Source organism: Eubalaena glacialis, chromosome 14 (assembly GCF_028564815.1).
Source record: "Eubalaena glacialis isolate mEubGla1 chromosome 14, mEubGla1.1.hap2.+ XY, whole genome shotgun sequence".
Taxonomy (NCBI): domain Eukaryota; kingdom Metazoa; phylum Chordata; class Mammalia; order Artiodactyla; family Balaenidae; genus Eubalaena; species Eubalaena glacialis.
In genome coordinates, this window is record NC_083729.1 from 26,823,751 (window position 1) to 26,845,133 (window position 21,383).

The window sequence follows — 21,383 nt, forward strand, 5'->3', positions numbered from 1 at the left end:
GAAAGCCAGGCCTCTCCTTGCGGAGCTAGTGTTTCTTTGGTGGTGTGAGTTACTTCTGTATATTGCTCAGTTCATCCATATTATGTGGATTTTTACTAGATCCATTCTCAGAGTATGTCCTGGCCTCCCATAACAGGGTAAGTTGAGAGGGCAACAAAAAAGAGATGCTATAAAAGCCTTCACTACTTTAATGGTATTACTGGGAATGTAACAGTTTTCAGACAGAAATACGACAAAATTCTTTCTACAGAACTTTTCAAACTGTCAGTTCAGAGGGAGAAAACTTTTTTTTTTTTTTTCCTACAGAGAGCCACTGCTTGATTCAACTTAATTTAGGTTTTGGGGAAAATTTGGGCAAACCCCATTGTTCAGCAGAACCTTGCCTTCAAAGAGCTAAAGACAGGTCACTTTGTCATCCGTTGTCGTTGTAACCAAACCTCAACTATTATTAACCATGACTTGCCTTAGTTCTGGTTTATCTTAGTAAGACCAAGAAGAAAAAACGACTTCAGCTGCAAAAGTATTCTATGTCTACTACAAAGCATGTATTCTGTGCTTAATGCCTGAGATGGATGAGAAATGCTATAAGAGTTAGGAAGAGAGAGTAAACTAAGGTTTAGGGTGGTCCAAAGAGCTTCATGGAAGTAAAGGATCTTGAATTCTGTTTTGAAGGAGGAGTAGGACTTAGTTGAAGAGATGATGGTATGTCAGGAGAATGATGTAAGGTGAGACTAGAGGCAGGAATATGGGTGTCCTTTTTTTGCAGACTAGTGGCTGGCCAGCCTTTTTTTTTTTTTATTTCAAAGAGAAAGAAGAAAAATGGGTAGATAAATGTAGTTGGAACAGAGGTTCATTTGGGAGAGTAGCCCAAGATGAGGTTAAAAGAGTGAGAAGGAAGCAATCTTTGAAGGGCCTTGGGTCTTAGAAGACCAGACAGGCTGTCTAGGAATTGATATGTAGAGGTGGTACAGTGACTTCCCTCATTTTCTTCTTTTTTCTAGGCTGCTTTATTCACTGTATGATATTTTAATCAATTTTATGGGAGGCAGAGAGAATATTTTTGGAAAAAAATAATTAGAATCAAGTGTTAAACTCAGGCAACATCACTTACTTGTGCCATTGGGTGAAAATTCTAATGTAGACAAGAGAAATAACAATGACTAGTGTCCTGAAATTTACATAAAGAAGCAATTCCAGCAACTCAACAACCCGGGAAGCATAGAAGCTGACACAAAGCAGAAGGTTCCTCTTCAAATTGGATCATGACTTGTCAGGAGCTGCATTTGAGGGAAGAGAGCGTTACTCTGCTTGCCTACCAGGCACTCAAGCAACCTTGCAGGTGTCTGGGCATCTTTGAACTTAAATTTAAGCAGGGAAACTAGGTAAACGTCCATTGACTGAATGGAAGGTCAGAGTGTTTATAACTGAGACACCAAAGTGAACTGCATTTCATTGGGGGCTGTTTTGTGATCAAAAGGCATGTGTTCCATAGAGTTGAAGGGCATCTCAGTTCAATGTACATCCAAGTATTTTCCAAGATGCAAACTCTTTGAGACAAAGAACACATTTCCTTTGTGCCTTCTTGAATGTTGACCAGCCAATGACCCAGTGAAGTTTGGAGGAAGTGAATGAAAAGTATAAATAAAATTGTATTGATAGCTACTTAATTATTATGTAGTTTCATGTTTAATATTCAAAAATTTGACTAAATGGGCATGAAAAACCTCAATGAAAGTAAATTAATGAACAGATTTTGGTTCCCTGAAGACAGGCATTTCATTGTCTTTGGCAGCTGCCACTGTGTGATACTTATCCTTGATTATACTCAAGGTAAGTAAGAAAGGACCAAAATAATCAGAAAGGGAAATTTAGTGTACATAAAACTTTACTTTTGGTGAGTTTCCTTTTGTGGATGGGCTCTTCAAAATTTGTAGAAAGCTAGTCCATGCCCCTGACACTTTTCCTTTTATGCGTTTCATTTCCCACAGTCCTTTTTTCAATACTCACCACACATGTAATTACTTGTTCCAGGTCTGTTTACCTCATTAGACTCCATGTGGACAGGGTCTATATTGCCATGGCCAGGCACTCAGGGTCAGCACAAAGGCACTCGCTGGCCCGGGGCAACTTTGGATTGCAATCCAACCAGGCATTATTTAAACTTCTCCACCTGAAATGGAAGTTTGTTTTGATTTTGCTGTATGGGTTTACGTAGGCTAGCTGGGGGCCCTAGGGTCAACAAACATTTGTTGAATGACAACTAAGGATGCTTAGATTTCAAACCTGAAGCTTTAAAGGGAAGGAAAGCACTGGTGTAAACCTTGGTTCCACTTGCTGCTCAGTTCCAGAGGCGCCTCATCTTTCTCTGCACAGCAGCTCTGTCTCCATCTTGCTGACACATCTTGGCAGAAACACTGATACCTCCATGGGTTGAGTCTCAGCTTTACTTCTTTTTTATTTTTTTTTTTAATTGGCCTTGCAAACTCAAGACCTCAAAAAATTGGGTAAAAACTCAGAATTGTTCCTCTCCACGGAAATCTTTAGTAAAAGGTGAAAGATTTATACGATCTGAAGAGAAACCAGAGTATCAGCTTTACTTCTTCATTGGTAAAGCTCCGTGTGATTTTTCATGGAAGTTGAGTTAAACGTGGAGGAACTCACACATTTCTAATCTCCTTCATCTCTGCTCTTTTGATGAAATGGCTGAAAGAACAAGGGAGAGGACCACAAGAGTAAATGTAGTACCTACTTGCAGGCATCTCGAGCTGAAGCTGTGGTCTTTGGTCACCAGCTTGTGTGAGAGAACACGGGACGTCCTGTGCCTCCCGCTTTGCATGTGGTGTAGGGCAGCCAGCCAGCCACCATGCTAGCGCCTTCTAAGGTCACAGGTTTAATTCTAGCCCAAATCTGGACAAGCTGATGTTCAGGTCAGAACCAGCTGAGGTTCAGAAATGGCTGCCAGGATCCAGGTGAGCAACCTGAGAAGATGAGCGCGTGGATGCCGGGTATAATTCTTCTCTCCCTATATTTCCTTTTTCCGTTTCCCCTCCTCCTACCTGCTTGCTCCTCTTCTCATTCATCGATTTCTCCTTCATTTTGCACTTCTCCAATCCATCCTCTTCCTGGCTTCCCTCCACCCACCTCTTTTTGTCCCTCCTTCCACTGCATCCCCTCTCTTTTTGTCTTCACACTTTCTCTCCTGTTTTCCCGTCCCTTTCTTTTCCATTCCTCAATCTCCCTCTCTCTCTTGCTTTTACTCTCCTTTCTCTTCCTTTTGTCTACAACTCACTGAATTCCTATTTCTCTCTGTCTCTTCTCCCCTCTCTTTCTCTTAAGAATTTCTTGATGAAATTAGAACTAAGAGAGGCTCCATGAAATCCTTGGCTGGAAGAAAAGATGGGTGGAAGGGATTCTGATCTTAGGCAGCCACAAAACTTGATTTGTAGCTGATCTTAAATGTAGGAATAGATTTTCAATTACAAAACTCATAAAATGTAAGGATGAGGGAAACTGGCTGCATTTCGAATTTGACTAATGGTTTCAAAGTGCTTTAAAAAGTTTGGCATTTGCCAGCCTTCCTTTCTTCCTCTAATCCTCAAACCCATGAGTTTTTATGGGAAATATAATCCTCTTTTCTGATTCATTTACACTTAGCTCATCTGAGTATTGTTTTGTAAAAACCATCTGAAGTCCAAGAAGTTTTATGAGATCTTTAAAGACTTGTGTTTTGAACCAGGAAGTTGTGTACTGCCAATATAAATGGACCTTGAAACCTAGGGGTCTTGGCATTAAATGGGGTCTAAACTTGGCAAAGGCTGGTCCCCATGCCTGACAGAAACTGGGCTTTCATTTTCAGATTAATAGCGAGTTCAGTGTTTTAGATGAGTGACCATCTCATATGATAGTACACAGGTTGCACAACACATTTTTCAAGGATTATCTTACTAGTTATGTAGATAGCAAGAGACTGATGTGGAAAAACTGTGACTTTGCTGGAGTTTCTCAACTAGAGTGGGGCTGCTTGCTTATGTGTATATTACCACGTTAATGGTTGTATATAAACACACATGCATACAAATGTATATGGATCATTCACGGATGAGATTAACATTTACACTAGAGATTCTTCCTGTGGTTACATTTCAGAGATGATCTGACTGTAACATATCCAAATCTGTCATAAGGCAGGTCGTAATCAGACTGAAGACTGGGGTGAGATACCCTCCTCTGCTTTGCTGTGGGTCAAGAGAAAGAAAGATTGCGTTGTATCTTTTTAAACATTTTTTTTCTGCAGAGTCATAGAGCATGGTTGAGCTCATTGCTGTCCCCAAATGTGAGGACCTTGGGTCGATCTCCAGGCCCTCTGGAAACAGGCGCTCAGGTGAAATGACTTGCTCAAGTTCCCACGGGAAGTGAAGTGGCCACACGGCTCCAGCCCAGCCCTCTGGATCCCTGTCCAGGCTCTGCCCTCTGCAGACAGCTGCCTCTCATTGACCGAAACAGGCTTTGATGTATGCCGTCCACCTGAGTCCTGGAGTGCCTAACAAGAAGAGCTCACCCGCCACCACAGACTGCAGTCTGGTCCTTTGGTGATGCTGTCCGTCACTATTTCCTGAGCTTTCACCTGTCTGACACGTCTTCTTTCCAGCCTAGGCTCTTCAGCAGGGAGTTATTGCTTCAGACACCCCCTGCCCCCATCCACTTCAACTGCTGCTCAAATCCCTACCTGAGGGAGAAAATCTCTGTAGACTAATTTGAGCTGCGGGTAGCAAATGTTCTCCCTACATGTTGTGAATTCTCCATGAGATGACAAAGAATTATGGGTTGTACAGTGACAGTGGCCTCTCACAAATCAGATACTGCCTTGGGAGAGTTCTGTTATTATCTCAAACTGTTGCCTTATTTATTTATCTTTTTAAAAAGCTTTTGTTTATTTACATTTTTTTCTCTCTAACCAGATAGGAAGTTTCTCCAGAACAAAAAGGTTGCGACTGTGATACTTCGTATCTGCAAAGGGTCAGCCTCTCTGCTTGCCTCAGAGTAGCACTTGGTGGAAATTTATTAGCTTGTGCTGTGTCCTTTATACAGAATCCCAGGCTGGGAAGCAGTTTCTTCACCCACCCTCCTTCCTCAATCTTCTCAGCTGGTTCCCTTTGGCCTGGCTCAGAGACTGACCTTGAGTGACCTCACTCATCTTGTCCACAGGGATGTTCTTAGAGCCACAGACTCTTAGGGCTGGAAGGAATTTTTAATCCAACTTCTCTGTTGGATTATAGAGGAGGAAGTCGAGGTTCCGAGAGGAGAGGCGAACTGCCTGTGGTCTTTCAGCTACTTAGCGGCAGTGTTGGGACTGAACTGAGGTCTCTCCCTCTGGTCAGATGCTGTTTATTCTGTGACTGGCTCTCAGAGTGTGTTCTCACATGAAACTGGTGCTCAGGCAGATGGACTGAGACCCTCTCCTGCCAAATCAAACATTGGAGGTCTTTCTCCAATGTACAGAAAAAATAGATTAAGGGATTAAGTTTCTTCAACTTTAAATTATTTTCTATTAATTCTTCTTAAACCATTGTCACCTGCTACCAACCGTCCACTAGCCAATGCGGGTTTTCTATTGCATTCATGTAATAAAAGCGTGAATTCTGCTGGAGACACCGTTTTAAATTCAAATGTTAGAAGTAAATATGTTACTATTTCATGGTTTCCACCCATAAGCACCTTGACCCCAGGGACTCTGCCCCCTGGGACATTCTTCATCTCCCTTAATGTGATTTTGGGTCATCTCCAGTGAGTGATCCTTTCCTTTCGGATAGGGGGTCCAGGGAACTGATCTGACTTTAAAAAGAGACTAATAATGGCTTGGCGTTGTCATGGATTCTAAGCCCTGTATTCGTATCATAAAGGCCTTTTCACCAGGAGCAGGGCTGCCTGCGGGGTGGATTCCTGTTGCGGTTTTCCCCGTCTACGCGGGCGCCCCCTGCTGCCCACCGTGGTACATGCCAAGAGAGGAGTAGGGTACCAGAAGCTGCACACTCAGAAACAGTCACGCGGAGTTTACAATCCCAAAGAGAACCATCTAAACACTTTCGATGGACACTCGGCGCACCCCGAGCAGTCCTTTCTGGGGCCCGATCTGGTATTTTAATCCAATACCCGCAGCAAGTATCCGAGCAAACACGGATAAGAAAATGACTGGAAATGCCTTCCAGACAGTATCAAATGAGTCCTGTGGGGCTTCTAGAAGGAAAGGACAGTTCAGTGACTTTGCCGAGTCCTTTGTCCTTTCCCGGGAGACGGGATCGAGGAGCGGGGACCTCTGCCTTGCCGACCCATAGGAACAATCGATGTGGATGTGGAGGGTGGCGGCGTGTTCTCGGGCTCATCTCACGCTTTCCCCAATTAGGATTTACTGCCTGACGTCACGTCTGCCGGAGATTGGCTGTTCAGATCTGACACTCGGTTCCACGGCGAGAGAAACTTTTTAAAGACTTTGCAGCCCGGGCTGCCGCTGAGTGTCCCGCGCGCTCACACCGGCCCTCGCCCACTCTCGCCGAGTCCCGGGCGCGGCAGCCCCTGCGCCGGCGGCGGGGCGAGCGGACCCTCACCTTGCGCGGCCGGCGCCCCTCGCCCCTCCCCTCCCAGGCCCCGCGTTCCCCACCCCCACCCCGCCCCCTCCTCCCCGCCGCTTTCGGCTGGGGTCTGGGGCCGTTCAGCAGCCCGCAGAACTTCCTCTCCTGCAACCGAGTTTTCCTCCTCCCCGCCTTTCCCGGGCTCCCGGTTGTTCTCGGGGGAGCCTGAGCGCGCGCGGGCGGCCGCACCGGGCAAGCGGCGCGGCCGGGGGCGGGCGCCGGGGCCGGGGGCGCCGGCTGGGGCCCGCGATGGCGGGGGCCTGGCTCAGGTGGGGGCTCCTGCTCTGGGCAGGGTTGCTCGCGTCCTCGGTGCACTGCCGGGTGCGGAGGATCACGTACGTGGTGCGCCCGGGCCCCGGCCTGGCGGCGGGCGCCTTGCCCCTGGGCGGGCCCCAGCGCCCGCGGACCTTCAACGTCGCGCTCAACGCCAGGTACAGCCGTAGCTCGGCGGGCGCCGGGGCCCCCTCGGAGCGGACTCGGCGCACCAGCCCGCCCGGCGGCGCGGCCCTGCAGGGGCTCCGGCCGCCGCCACCGCCACCGCCGGAGCCGGCGCGTCCCGGGGGCTCCGGCGGGCAGCTCCACCCCAAGCCTGGCGGTCACCCGGCGGCCGCCCCGTTCGCCAAACAAGGCAGGCAAGCGGTGCGCTCCAAAGTGCCGCAGGAGACCCAGAGCGGCGGGGGCTCGAGGCTGCAGGTTCACCAGAAGCAGCAGCTGCAGGGGTAAGCCCACACCCTCCCTCCTTCCTCGCGCGCGCCGCCCGCGCGGGGACCCGTGGAGTCGCGGCCCCTCGGAGCCCAGCGGTGGCCGTGGGCGTCGTGCGCCGTCGGTGGGTCGTCTCCTCCCCGCCCGCCTCTGCCTGCTTCGCTCGGAGCGCGGCGGGAAGAGCGGAGTGCGGGGAAGCCGGGGAACTCTGACTGAGGATAAACTCCGATCGCATTGTTACTGAGCTGCGGGTAAACACAAAAGGCATTTCTGCCTGGGGCGTAACCTCCTGTGCGCGAACCAAACTACTCCTAGAAGATGGGCGTAAACATGAAGTCACTACAGCTTAATCCCTCAGCATCAATTAAACTTCTCTTTGCAGCTCAGTTTAATTTTTTTTTCGAGCTAATGGAAAAAAAAAAGAAAGTTTGGAGGAGGGCTGCCTGTAAAGATCCACTTCCTGTTCTGTGACCTGGAATTTTCAGCATCCTAGTAATTGTGAGCTTGGCTTCCCTGCACCTGTGGGGTCTGCTTTCCTGGGGCGGCGTGTCTTAGCATTGACAGGAGTTTCGGTTGGATAGTTTCTGTTACTGGGCGTTCATAAACGTCCTCCCTGCCCCTCCTCCTCATTAATCACAGGTTGAGAGTGTGGGGGAAGACTTGTTTTGCTTATTGGTGGTTGTTGTTGTTGTTGTTTTCTTCAGGGGTGGTTCCAAGCGTTGTGATTTCACTCCTGTTTGGACGCCTCTCTCTGAAACTCAGATTCAATTTAAAACGTGGGCGCAGATAATACACAAAATACATTTGGCTCTACTTTACTTTTGGAGTTAAGAAAACCGTTTATTTGGACCTTGTTCTCCCCTCCTGTATAGTTCTAGGTTATGCAGGCTTTGGTTCTCCCATCCTTCCCTGATACACTGTCCTTACCCTTCTACCTGGGCAGCTTTGGGTTGGACATCCTGGGTCCCTGTTACGAAGCCAGAGGAATGTGGAAGCAGGAGGCTGGGCTTGCAGGAGCCCCCTGGAGGCTTGGGTTCTCTGGAACGGAGTGTCGCTACTACTGGACTCAGGGGTCTTGCTTTGTTTCAGGGTCAATGTCTGTGGAGGGCAGTGCTGCCATGGCTGGAGTAAGGCCCCTGGCTCCCAGAGATGCACCAAACGTAAGTTTCCATGTTCACAGCAGCCCTGCACAGTAGGTGAAGTGGGTCTGTCCACACTGGGCATCCCACAGGGGTCACTTGAAGAGGCTATGCAATGTCTGTGATGCAATCTACCCCGTTATCTGAAGCCTTCATCACCACCCAGGGAGGGCTGGGCCAGGGTAATGATGGTATCAAGGCCAGCCGCGATTCATTGTACAAAACTGTGCCGTGCATCCAAGATTCCCTTGCACCCAACCGTGGTATTAATTACTCTGTTACAACCGTGAATCAGGGGCTAGGAAAAGAAATTCCCATTGGAGGATGTGCCATATGGCAGAACCAGTACAATTAATTTAAACATGGATATCGACAAATGAAAAACGTTCTTTAAGTTGATGGTAGGAGGGGAATGGGAAGTAGGAGGCCCTGCTCTGGAATAAAACATTGGTAGTCTTAAAGCTTTCTGAAAACAGCACTCAGAATCTGCCATCCTTGTGGCCTGTTTCCTAGGAGGTAACCACTCTACTGTTCTTCAGAACTGACAAGTGGGTTTTCCTGCAGTGCTTCTCCACCTAATACACAGGCTTAGCAGTGTTTTGAAACATGTATTAATGATGCATATAGATTTGAGAACATCAGAAAATATTTCCCTCTGCATTGTGAAATTAAGGACTAAGGTAAAATATTCTTTGAGGGTCCTCTTGACGAGTTGATTCTGTCTGGAATTAATTGGAAATAAAGAAATCTTACTTCCATTCAGAAAAAGTTAAGCATTCTTATGTGTTCTCTGCATAGAGTTTGAACCCTAAACATGTGGATTAGAGTCGTTCAAAATTGTAGCTGCTTATTGGTATTCAGTGTAATAAGTAAAATTTAGCAATTTGTCTCATATACGGTTTGGATTTTAAAATGCTGGTGAATGAATTAAAAAAATTTTCTATTACGGTCATTTCTATTACAGTCATTCTGGTGAACTTGCTTGTTGGAAGATGCCTTCAATTCCTGAAAGAAACAGGACTTTGGCATAGTGGCTTTAGTTTTGTAAAAAGCAATGTCCAGGTGGATTATGATTTGGCTGTGATCAAGGAGTAGTGGCAGACATGAACTCACTAATCAGCCTCCTTGTTATTCAACTCAAACCGCTAGATCAGAAATACTCAGGGTTGTAGGCATTTTATTTTTTAATTTTAAATTTATTTTATTTATTTATTTTTGGCTGTGTTGGGTCTTCGTTGCTGCACGCATGCTTTCTCTAGTTGCGACGAGCGGGGGCTACTCTTCGTTGTGGTGCGCGGGCTTCTCATTGTGGTGGCTTCTCTTGGTGCGGAGCACGGGCTCTAGGCTTGTGAGCTTCAGTAGCTGTGGCACGTGGGCTTCAGTAGTTGTGGCTTACGGGCTTAGTTGTTCCGCGGCATGTGGGATCTTCCTGGACCAGGGCTCGAACCCGTGTCCCCTGCATTGGCAGGCAGATTCTTAACCACTGTGCCACCAGGGAAGCCCCAGGCATTTTAGATTAAGTCGTAATTCTTCACTTCTTAGATTACACTTGACAACAGTGCACCAGCATTTTCCTGAATTTACAATTGCTTGGGTCCAATTACATACCCTCTCCTCCCTTCGGTAACTCCTGCTCAAAACCCGATATGATGTTGTTTGCCTGTTATGTGCAGACAGCCCATCCATGACAGCAGCATTGCTGTGTAAAGTGGGGTATTGCTGTGTAAAGATTAAAGATACAGAGCAGGTTGTTATAGATGATGGCTAGTGCTCCTTGATGCCCATTAGAGAGAATGTGTTAAGACTTTCAAAGAAGTTTACTTGGCAAATGATGCCGTTGAGTGCCCTCTCTGAAAAGAGAGTAGTACCCCATTCTTAGGTTGTCTTGAGGATTTGCAGATCCAAAGATGTTCTAGAAGATCCAAAGATGCTCTAGAAGGAGAACATCCGAGCTTGAGGAATCACCTCATGGCTTCCTGCTTCTCCAGGTGAGGGAGGCAAGGGCACAAGTGTGCCTCGGTTTAGCCAGGTTTGCCCTCTGGTGACCCAGAAAGAGAAAGGCTGCAAAAGGCTACCAGTCAGAAAAGTTAGGGTTGAACAGTTACTGTATACAGTGTTCCAGAGGAAGTTGCTCCGTTGGCTTAGTCCCATGATACCAATAACAAACGCTTCCGGCTTTTGGTTCAATTTATCCTTCCAGCTTCTAGAAGGTAGCCCTTGGACAGCACCGGGACCTAAGCAGTCAGTGCAACATTAGCCTTCCAGTACTGCCCAACCTGACAAATTAATTCAGGCCCAAATGCTGGAAGCTTAAATCACAACTTCTTTCAAGAACAGTTGTGTTTTGTTTTTTTTTTTTAAACTTTGGGTTTATTTATTTATTTATTTATTTATTTATTTATTTATTTATTCATGGCTGTGTTGGGTCTTCGTTTCTGTGCGAGGGCTTTCTCTAGTTGTGGCAAGTGGGGGCCACTCTTCATCGCGGTGCGCGGGCCTCTCGTTATCGCGGCCTCTCTTGTTGCGGAGCACAGGCTCCAGACGCGCAGGCTCAGTAGTTGTGGCTCACGGGCCTAGCTGCTCCGCGGCATGTGGGATCTTCCCAGATCAGGGCTCGAACCCGCGTCCCCTGCATTGGCAGGCAGATTCTCAACCACTGCGCCACCAGGGAAGCCCAGTTGTATTTTTAAAAATGATGCTGGGTTAGATCAGTGCTCAATCCAAAGTAATATACGCTAGATGGGTATGTTTCAATGGGGAGTCTTGTGTTTGTCTGGCAGAGCCAGGGAGATGAGGGAGCCTTATGCCTTCACACGGGACAACTGGCGTTACCACTGATGCGGCAAAACTTGTGTCCATGGCTAAGCAGTGTGACACCAGGAAGGACCCCTGGCCTTGGGTTCAGGAAACCTGAGTTTAAACCCTCAAGCCTTCACTAGCTTTGTGGCCTTGGGGAATTCATTTGACCTCTCTGACCCTTATATTTTCCCATCCTGAAATGACTGTGCTAAAAACTTGACTACCGGGACTTCCCTGGCGGTCCCGTGGATAAGACTTCACGTTTCCACTGCAGGGGGTGTGGGTTCGATCCCTGGTTGGGGAACTAAGATCCCACATGCCGTATGGCGTGGCCAAAAAAAACAAAACAAAACAAAAAAACCCCAAAACTCGACTACTTTCTAGGATTGTTACAGGTATCAAGGTGAAAGAGAATGATGGATGTGAAAGCCTTGATGAAACCAGAAGGAGTCTTAGAGTTTATTATTGAATCAAGCCAAGTAAATTCTGTCTCATTTATCTATTATTTGGTTTTCTTTTTTCCCTATGTATGTTTCTCCAGCTATTCTCGTCATCTTCTTTTCAAAGAATGCACATGTGGATCCCTTTTTATATTACAGCTTTAAAGTAGTTTAGGGCTGGGGGAGGGGGAAATAGGGAGATATTGGTCAAGGGGTACAAAGTTTCAGTCCCTCAGGATGAATAAGTTCTGGAGATCTAATATACAGCGGTGTGACTATAGTTAACATTACTGTGTTATATACTTGAAATTTCTTCAGAGGGTAGATCTTAGAGTGTTCCCACCACACACACACACACACACACACACAAATGTTAACTGTGTGGTGATGGGTATGTTTATTAGCTTGACTGTGGTGCTTATTTTACAATGTGTGCATATATCAAAACATTGTTATACACTTTAAATATATACAATTTTTATTTGTCAATTATACCTCAATATAGATGAATAAAAAAAGGAATAAATGAAAAAGCCAGTCACTTCCATCCTGCCTGGCTTTGATTACTGAGAAAAAAAAATAAAGTAGGCTGGGTTGTTCTGTATCCCAGAATGATTTATTTTAAAAGAACTTTAAAAGAGACTAAATATTAGATTATTTGTATATCTCTAGTTCTCTTTGTGTAAAGCTTGTTGTTTAGATGGAAAATACTCCCCTAAGGTATTCATAAATTGAATGGAAAAAATTCTGACACCAATTTTTATGACTACAACTACTTTGGTAAATACTAGTGAAATTTAGACTGCAAAAGAAATTGATTTGTGGTCTCTTTCCTCTCTCACTTCCTTATTATGCTGAGATTGAACAATTGCACTTGGATATGGTTTATTACACTTAACAAATACAAAAACCAATGGCATGTCAACATGAATTTCCTTATTAAGATAATCATCATATACATAATTAACACAACATTGTAAAACAACTATACTTCAAATAAAAAAAGGTAGTAGTTATCATAAAATGTGTATGCACATTTACATGTGCACATTAAATTTAAGTCAACAGCAAGGATGCCTTGTAATTGTCAGTTCTATTTTGAGGATAATTGAAAGGGTTTAGCTGAAGAATTGCAGTTTGTAGAGACTGTTTTCCAGTTGATGCAAAAAATATTTCTGCGTAAGAGCTGGGATGTGTTTCTGTTGTTCAGTTTGCTTAATCCTGTGAGGAAAACAAGGTGCCCCTTGGAGGCAGACTGGATTGTTTTTAGTTCATTGAAACTTAATTAAAATGGGCCATAGGCAAATGCTTCTGAAGACTGAAGATTTAGCGAACCTGAAATTGCCAATCAGAGAGATGTGAAACAAACAGCAGCAGACCCACACGGGGAGAGAGAATGGATGTGGGTGTCCACAATGGCAGCCCCGAGGGCTTTAGCCACCCAGTCTCTACACAGAGATGCCCAGTTGCATGTTGATGCTTCTTTTCCAGACACCCTCTGTATGTGTGTCTCTAGGAATTGAAATCACAGCTCGAGATATGGCATTTTAGTTATTAATGTGGAATGACTGCTGATAGTGATGTCCATTTTGGGCAAAGGAGAAGGCACTGCATCCGTTCCCTTTCCAAGGGGTTCACATTTATTGGGAGGGTGTTAACTTTTTTTTTGCCTATCCCCATTTTTGCATTTTGTCCCCTCTGTCTAAACTGAACCCACCCCCTCTTGGTTGTTCCAATCTTTTTGTCCCCCTCTCAGGGTAAGTGCAGGCCAGAGAGAGACATTGCCAGTGGGCTCAGCTTTAAACAAGAGACTGGACTTGGGAACAGACAACACAAAAGAATAAAGGGGAGATGAGGGTGAGGCCGGGTTGGCAGGATGAGGTGGATGGAACAGGAAAGATGGCAGACCTGAATCCAAAGCGGGTACCTGGCACATGGCAGGCCCTCCCTAAATGCATGGATGGTTCTTTCATTTCTTTAACGGATATCTGTTTAGCTTTTACCATGTGCCAGGGTCTATGAATAGAGGAGAAACGCAGCCAGCTGTAGAGAGTGCAGGGTCTGTTTTTACTCACTTAACTCATGGCACATCAAATGACTTGTTCTCTCCTTAGCAAGAAACAGAAAATCGATATTCCATTGCTTTTCCACTGGCATTCAGCCCACAGTGCTTTGGGGGAAAAAAAACCAAAAGCCAACCCTAGACATTTTCCTTAACTATATACAGAAGAGACATAGTCACGTATGCCCTTGGTGCTTAGAGTTGCTGCACTCAAGGGCATCGTCCATGAGTGTGGGGTGTGGCTGGAGTTGCAGGTGACAGAGGCCTTTAAGGCCATCTCCTGTCCCTCTTGGCTTGGCGTTGTGCTAGCTGAGCTCGGGAGTCGGGCCCAGAGTGATCACACAGTTTTCGTCTGCCTGCTGTGGCCATTGACAGCTGCTTCGCCAATAGATCCACAGTGAGGTTTATTGTGGCAGCTGCTGGGAGCACCGCCCCGGCCCCAGTACTGGGAGCAGGGGTGGGAGGGTCGGCTGGAAAATCTTGTCGTGCGGCACAGACCGCCCGGTGAGGGGAGAAGGACCCAGAGGTCAAGTTCACACTGGGTCAAATATGTGTTCTCAGCACTGGTTAAAACAAACATTTAGGAACCATAAATCCTGGGCTGCGATCATACTTAAACCTTCATTGTGAAACCCTGCAGCCCCTGAGCCAACCTGAACACCCCCGCCTGGCCGCCCCTGCCCGGCCTGCTTTAGTGAAGTGTTTCTCTGCCCGGTGAACCCTTGGCCCTTAGGAAGCCTGACTTGTTCAAAGGACCTTTGGCCACCACAGGAGTCTGCTGTTTCGGAGCCTGTTATTTGTTGTCTCGGATATTCCAAACATACTCAAACATGTTTGGGAGCTCAAATAAATTTTCCTAAAATGCAGATTTTGCTTCCAAATTCTTCCTAGCAATGAACAGGGCAACTAGGAGTGCTAGGGCGGTGTCACCACTCTTGTAACACTGACCAAGGTCAGAGCAGAGGCTGAGGAGCTGCTGATGAGGGGAGGGTAATTGGTGCAGTGCTTTAGAGCCTGTGGAGGGCGTTCTCTTTCTTTCTTTTACTTTAAAAAAAAAAAAAAAAAAGGAATGCTTCACGAATTTGCATGTCATCCTTGTGCAGGGGTCATGCTAATCTTCTCTGTATCTTTCCAGTATTAGTATATGTGCTGCAGAAGCCAGCACTGGAGAGCATTTTCTTGACCTTCACACCCTGGGAGTGTAGACCAGGCAGCCATGATTTATTACCCCCTTTTTAAATGGGGGGCAGGGCTCAGACCCCACCCCAGCTCTTGGTTTATTGTTCTTTCTACTGCCCTAGGCTTCCTGGGCATCCAGTGCGGCAGCATCTCTCTTGAGGTCTTGGTCTTCGACTCTCCTGACAGCCCTGCTTTGGATTGGCTTTCACTGCCTAAATTCACTGTGTGATTTCCCAAGCCTGTAACAAAGTACCGCAAACTGGGTGACTTAGAACAACAGAAATGTATTGTCTCAGAGTTCTGGAGGCTAGAAGTCCAAAATCAGGGTGTCGAGAGGGTTGGTTCCTTGTGAGGGAAGATCTGTTCCAGGCCTCTCTCCCTGGCTAGCAGAAGGCTGTCTTCTCCTTGTGTTTCTTCACCTCATTTCCCCTCTATGCATGTCTATCTTTGTGTCCAAATTTCCCCTTTTTATAAGGACACCAGTCATATCAGATTAGAGCTCACCCTAATGACCTCATTTTTAACTTGATTACCTCTGTAAAGACCCTATCTCCAAATAAGGTCACAAACTAAGGTACCAGAGATCAGGACTCCAACATAGCTTTCTTTGTGGGGGGAACCATTCAACTCATAATAGAAGGCCATAGATGCTCTGCATGTGGGCTTGAGAAGTGGGCTACTCAGAGCTGGGCCACCCCTGAGGCAGTCAGGGATTCCCTAGCAATGACCCCAGGGTGGGTGGGCAGAGGCTCAGTTGCACTCCTCCCACATAGTCTGTGACTGTGGATCTAATGCGGCTTCTTCCCTAATTCAGGAGCTCTGGCTGCTTCAGGGAGCAGAAAATGTGAGGAATTGGCCACTGGTGATTTTGGTTATACCTCTGGCCATTTGCACTTGGTCTGCTTTAAAGAGATTCTATGGTGCGTCTTAAACATGAATGTGCAGCTGGTCGCTGGAGGAGTTTGTTAAACTGCTTTCTTGAATCAGAGTCTCTGGGATTTTTATTTAATAAGCACATCAGGTGATGCTGATGGAGGTGGCCCACCTTTTGAGAAACAATGATCCAGAAGGAACCCTGTCCTGGGCAATATTTATGACACTTTGTGTGGGAATCTGAAGGCCAAGCCTAACACTTAGCAATTTAGAAACTTGTCAAGGCGGGAGCCCTCTAAACATTGCTTTAGGTCAGTTTTAAATAGTACGTACAAAGATGGCTGCATACAGGGTTATTACACCCAGTTTTTCTTTAGTTAGTTGAATGATAAATACATGTATTTTTACAAGAGTTGGACACTTGCAAAATTGTTAATGATACATAGGTGGTTAAATAAAGTGGGTTTAAAAAAGGTTGAAACACTTCGGAACACATTGGGCGCTTTTTCCACTAAATATTTTATTTTTAATTATAAAATATTTTAAATACACAAAAATGCAGAAAATAATATATCCAGCAGCTGCTCATCAGGCTCATGTTTTTAAAACCACCCTGATATGATAATTAAGCACAATAATTTACAGATAAGGGAGAAACTATGGTCTTATCTTGCTCTTTTTTTTTTGGCTGTGTTGGGTCTTCATTGCTGCACACGGGCTTTCTCTAGTTGTGGCGAGCAGGGGCTACTCTTCATGGCGGTGCACAGGCTTCTCATTGCGGTGGCTTCTGTTGTTGGTGGAGCACGGGCTCTGGGCGCACGGGCTTCAGTAGTTGTGGCACGCAGGCTCAGTAGTTGCAGTGCGTGGGCTCAGTAGTTGCGGTGCGCGTACTCTAGAGCACAGGCTCGGTAGTTGCGGCACACAGGCTTAGTTGCTCCGTGGCATGTGGGATCTTCTGGGACCAGGGATCGAACCCGTGTCCCTTGCACTGGCAGGTGGATTCTTAACCACTGCGCCACCAGGGTTATCTTGCTCTAGCTGGATGTTTTAGTAATGATGTTTCCTATCTTCCTAGGGGAGAGAAAATAGTACATAATTTGTTGGTGTGACACAAACTGGTTGTTTTGGTACTTACGGAAAAGTACATCAGAGCTGTATTTGTATAAGCTCACGTGCACCTGTTAACTTGCCTGGCTTATTATTAAGGGTTGAGCATTTCATGTAAGCACAGTCCATTGGGCACCAAGAATCTGTGTGCACGGTGTCATATAGACCCAAGACAATGTGGTTACAAGAAGGAGATGCTACCTGTTACCGTCCTACCTGACCCGCCTTTCTTGCCTTCCTCCTCTTTCTCTCTCTCCTTACTAGGCCTCAGTTTTGCTTGCCCTGAACTAGAGGCAGTATAGGTCCATGGTTAGAAGTTCAGTCTTTGGAGTTAGAATACAAGGCACCTAACTTGATGTTAACACTTTGTCAACACATCCTCACTATGTGACCTTGGACTGTGAGAGCTGGGGCAAGGCTAAGTTACCCCATTCACAGGACAGGTGTGATGATGGTTTGTGCCATCATTCAGAGGCTTGTTGGGGGACCGCATGAAGTAATATACAAAGAGTTCTTGGAGAGCAGCTGCCCCCCTGGCCCCCACACAACAGTATTTGACAAATGTGAGCTCTCAGGGGTTCCTGTTTGCTTGCTTAGACCCTCTCCCTCCTGGGTGCCTCAGCTTTTTACACACCCCTCTTGGTGTTTCTCAGATCCCCTGGTGAAAATCATGGCTCTCTCTTCCCCTCTCTGGGAGCGCTCTGTTTTCACTCTTACTTTGTGGCTGGCCCAGGGGAGAGGGGCATCTGCCTCCCCATCAACGTGGAGCTCCTGGGGAGCGGCATTTTCTTTCTTTCCTTTTTTTTAAGAACACTTTTAAAAAATAAATTTATTTATGTATTTATTTTTGGCTGCGTTGGGTCTTCATTGCTGCACACAGGCATTCTCTAGTTGCGGAGAGCGGAGGCTACTCTTCGTTGCCGAGCACGGGCTCTAGGGCGCGCGGGCTTCAGTAGTTGTGGTACATGGGCTTATTTGTCCGCGGGATGTGAGATCTTCCCAGACCAGGGATCCAACCTGTGTTGGTCCATGCATCGGCAGGTGGATTCTTTTTTTTTTTTTAAGTATTTGTTTATTTATTTATTTATGGCTGTGTTGGGTCTTCGTTTCTGTGCGAGGGCTTTCTCTAGTTGTGGCAAGCGGGGGCCACTCTTCATCGCGGTGCGCGGGCCCCTCACTATCGCGGCCTCTCTTGTTGTGGAGCACAGGCTCCAGACGCGCAGGCTCAGTAGTTGTGGCTCACGGGCCCAGCCGCTCCGCGGCACGTGGGATCTTCCCAGACCAGGGCACGAACCCGTGTCCCATGCATAGGCAGGCAGATTCTCAACCACTGCGCCACCAGGGAAGCCCCTGCAGGTGGATTCTTAACCACTGTGCCACCAGGGAAGTCCTGCAGGATTTTCTTTGTGTCATTTTAAGTACCCAGGCTCCGTTCCTTGCCATAGTACAAATACTAACTGGATCGAGTAGAATTGAATTGAACCAGCATCTCTGATTTTGCTGTGTTGTAAATACTATCCTCTAAATGCTACATAAAGAATTCTACTTCCTTTTTTGTTTCCTCTCACCTTTGGGCAATAATTCTCCTTTGGTTTTCTTTCTACTATTTCTTCTGTGTGCTTATCCCTTGCCCGACAGACACTGCTTATTATGACAGCTTTTCAAGGACACACCACCTTATTCCATTTCCTCCTCCTTCTCTGAAGGCTACCCTGGCATGGCCCAAACTTTAAGACAGCTTTTCCTTTCTCACTGCCAATTTTAGAATCTTTCTGCTAAACATCATCTGATAAAGATTTGGGACTAAGTAAAATGAATGTTGTATGATTTTCCCTGTAATTTTAGATCCCCAAGTACTGCTCTTGGCCAACTACACTATTCCCTGTGGTTTTTTCACTCCACTACATTTGAGTAATATTGTTGGCATGGACCTAAGTAAACAGTTTGCGAAATGTCGTGTTTTGTAAATTAGGAGATGGATGGGCTGGTTTTTTAATACATGCTGTTGGTTCTACTGGACCAGAGGAAGGATGAGTTTGGTCAGTGGATGGGAAGACAAATTGGAGGAAGGTTTTTTTTTTTAAATTTGTTTTATTTATTTATTTTTGGCTGCATTGGGTCTTCATTGCTGCACGCGGGCTTTCTCTAGTTGTGGCAAGCGGGGTGTGGGCTTCTCATTACAGTGTCTTTGTTGCGGAGCATGGGCTCTAGGTGCATGGGCTTCAGTAGTTGTGGCACTTGGGCTCAGTAGTTGTGGCTCGTGGGCTCTAGAGCACAGGCTCGGTAGTTGTGACACACGGGCTTAGTTGTTCCACGGCATGTGGTATCTTCCCACACCAGGGCTCGAACCCGTGTCCCCTGCATTGGCAGGTAGATTCTTAACCACTGTGCCACCAGGGAAGTCCCTGGAGGAAGGTGTTTTTAACTGAAGTTTATGTGGTCAATTTACTCATCAGTTATTTAAAGGTGAGAACTAAATGGTTGGAGGGGAACCTTCAGAGTATACTTTGGTAATGAATTAAGGGAGAATCTTCACAGGGGAAAGAAGATGTAACCAGCAAAAAACCACTGAGGAAAAGAGGATCATAAAATAAGGAAAATATAATAATAAGGATCCTTTGTCTTTGTAGACTTTAAAATGTTTGTATTTCTTATAGGATTACCAAACAATTCCAATCTCCCTTTCAATCTTGCAGGAACTTCAGTTTATTATTGTTACTATAAAATAAAAGTAGAATCTCTATCCTTTCACCCATATGTGTTACATTTAACACCATATCAAGTGGGCAGTTAACAATTAGCATCTTCAACATGTTTCATTGTAAAAGCCATTTAAATCGGCTAAGAGGTACCACCTCACCTTGATGAATCATTTGCTACATTGGTTCAAGAGTGGGAGCGCTTCTGTCTCTGCCATTAGCTGTGAAGTTTCAAGCAGATCAATTAATTAACTCCTCAGATTTTTTTTTCAAGCTGAATGAAATGAATGGGGATAGGGCCATTCATCACCCAACCTAATTCAAGTCATTCTTGTGAATATTGGGCATACAAATCCTCTTCTGTCTTAACTTTTTTTTTTTTTAATTGGGGTATAATTGCTTCACAATGTTGTGTTAGTTTGTGCTGTACAACGAAGTGAATCAGCCATATGGACACATATATCTCCTCCCTCTTGGACCTACCCCCCCGCCAACCGAATCCCACCCATCTAGGTCACCACAGAGCACCAAGCTGAGCTTCCTGTGCTATACAGAGGGTTCTCACTAGCTAGCTATTTTACACATTATTCACATTGTATCACTGTTGTGTGTGTGCACTGGTGGGTGTGTGCTTCCTGGCTTGATGTGAGCTCTGTCTGTGAGGGTAATGATCAATACCATAACCATCTTTTTATCCTCGGTATCTAGTAAGCACATAGACTTTTATGGAAGGAATGAATGAATGAATGATTAAATGAATGAATGAATTCATTTGTTGTACATTCACTGAGTCCCTGTGTGCTAGGTACTGGCACACAGAAGGTGTTAAGATTTTATTTTCTATGAAGAAAATAAAACAGGGCGAGAGGATAGAGAGTGTTGGGGGCCAGGGGAAGGGGGATGGAGTAAGGAAAGGTCACTGTAAGGAAGTGGTTTATGAGACCTGTGTGATATGAAAGGGTCTGGTGGAAGAGCCTTTTTGGACAAGAGAACAGCTAGCACAAAGGCCCTGGGGTGGGACTAGGCCTGGCCCTGTACAGGGACCCAGAAGTGAGTTTTGTTGGGTTGTTAGTGTAGGCTAGAGTAATAGCTGATAAGGGAGACAGGGCTGGATCCCCAGTCAGGTCTTGTAGGCTGTGGAAAGCCATAAATAGGGGACTTACAAATGCAAGTAGATTTTATTATTAAGGAATAAACACAATACAGGATTTGGTATTTATCAGCACTACTTTTCTATGTCTGTGAGTCTGTTTCTGTTTTGTAAATAAGTTCATTTGTATCATATTTTAGATTCCATGTATAAAGTGGAAGTAAGTAAGTGGACTTACTTCACTTAGTATGACAATCTCTAGGTCCATCCATGTTGCTGCAAATGGCATTATTTCATTCTTTTTTATGGCTGAGTAGTATTCCATTGTATATATATGCCACATCTTCTTTATCCATTCATCCGTTGATGGACATTTAGGTTGTTTCCATGTCTTGGCTATTGTAAATAGTGTTGCTATAAACATTGGAGTTCATGTATCTTTTCGAATTTTAGTTTTCCCTAGATATATGGCCAGGAGTGGGATTGCTGGATCATATGGCAACTCTATTTTTGGTTTTTAAAGAAACCTTCATACTGTTTTCCATAGTGGCTGCACCAATTTACATTCCCACCGACAGTGTAGGTGTTTTCTCCACACCCTCTCCAGCATTTGTTATTTGTAGATTTTCTGATGATGCCCATTCTAACTGGTGTGCGGTAATACCTC

The 21,383-nt window shown here is 45.7% G+C and overlaps 1 protein-coding gene and 2 non-coding genes across 8 annotated transcripts in view; 1 reads left to right on the plus strand and 2 right to left on the minus strand.

The window, feature by feature from the left end:
* Window positions 1–2,472: 2,472 nt before the first annotated feature.
* Window positions 2,473–2,588, minus strand: LOC133074835 (U5 spliceosomal RNA). The gene has a single exon (XR_009697242.1). It is a non-coding gene; the product is annotated as a U5 spliceosomal RNA (small nuclear RNA).
* Window positions 2,589–6,499: 3,911 nt separating this feature from the next.
* The window catches only part of LTBP1 (latent transforming growth factor beta binding protein 1), a 419,947-nt gene continuing 405,063 nt past the window's right edge, over window positions 6,500–21,383 (plus strand). For all 6 annotated transcript variants that reach the window (XM_061210616.1, XM_061210619.1, XM_061210618.1 and 3 more), the window contains exons 1-2: window positions 6,500–7,345; window positions 8,418–8,488. In XM_061210616.1, coding sequence (XP_061066599.1) covers window positions 6,876–7,345; window positions 8,418–8,488 — 541 coding nt within the window. In that variant the 5' untranslated portion in view covers window positions 6,500–6,875. The remainder of the gene's footprint in view (window positions 7,346–8,417; window positions 8,489–21,383) is intronic.
* On the minus strand, window positions 14,827–14,933 carry LOC133074852 (U6 spliceosomal RNA). Its single transcript, XR_009697259.1, has one exon. It is a non-coding gene; the product is annotated as a U6 spliceosomal RNA (small nuclear RNA).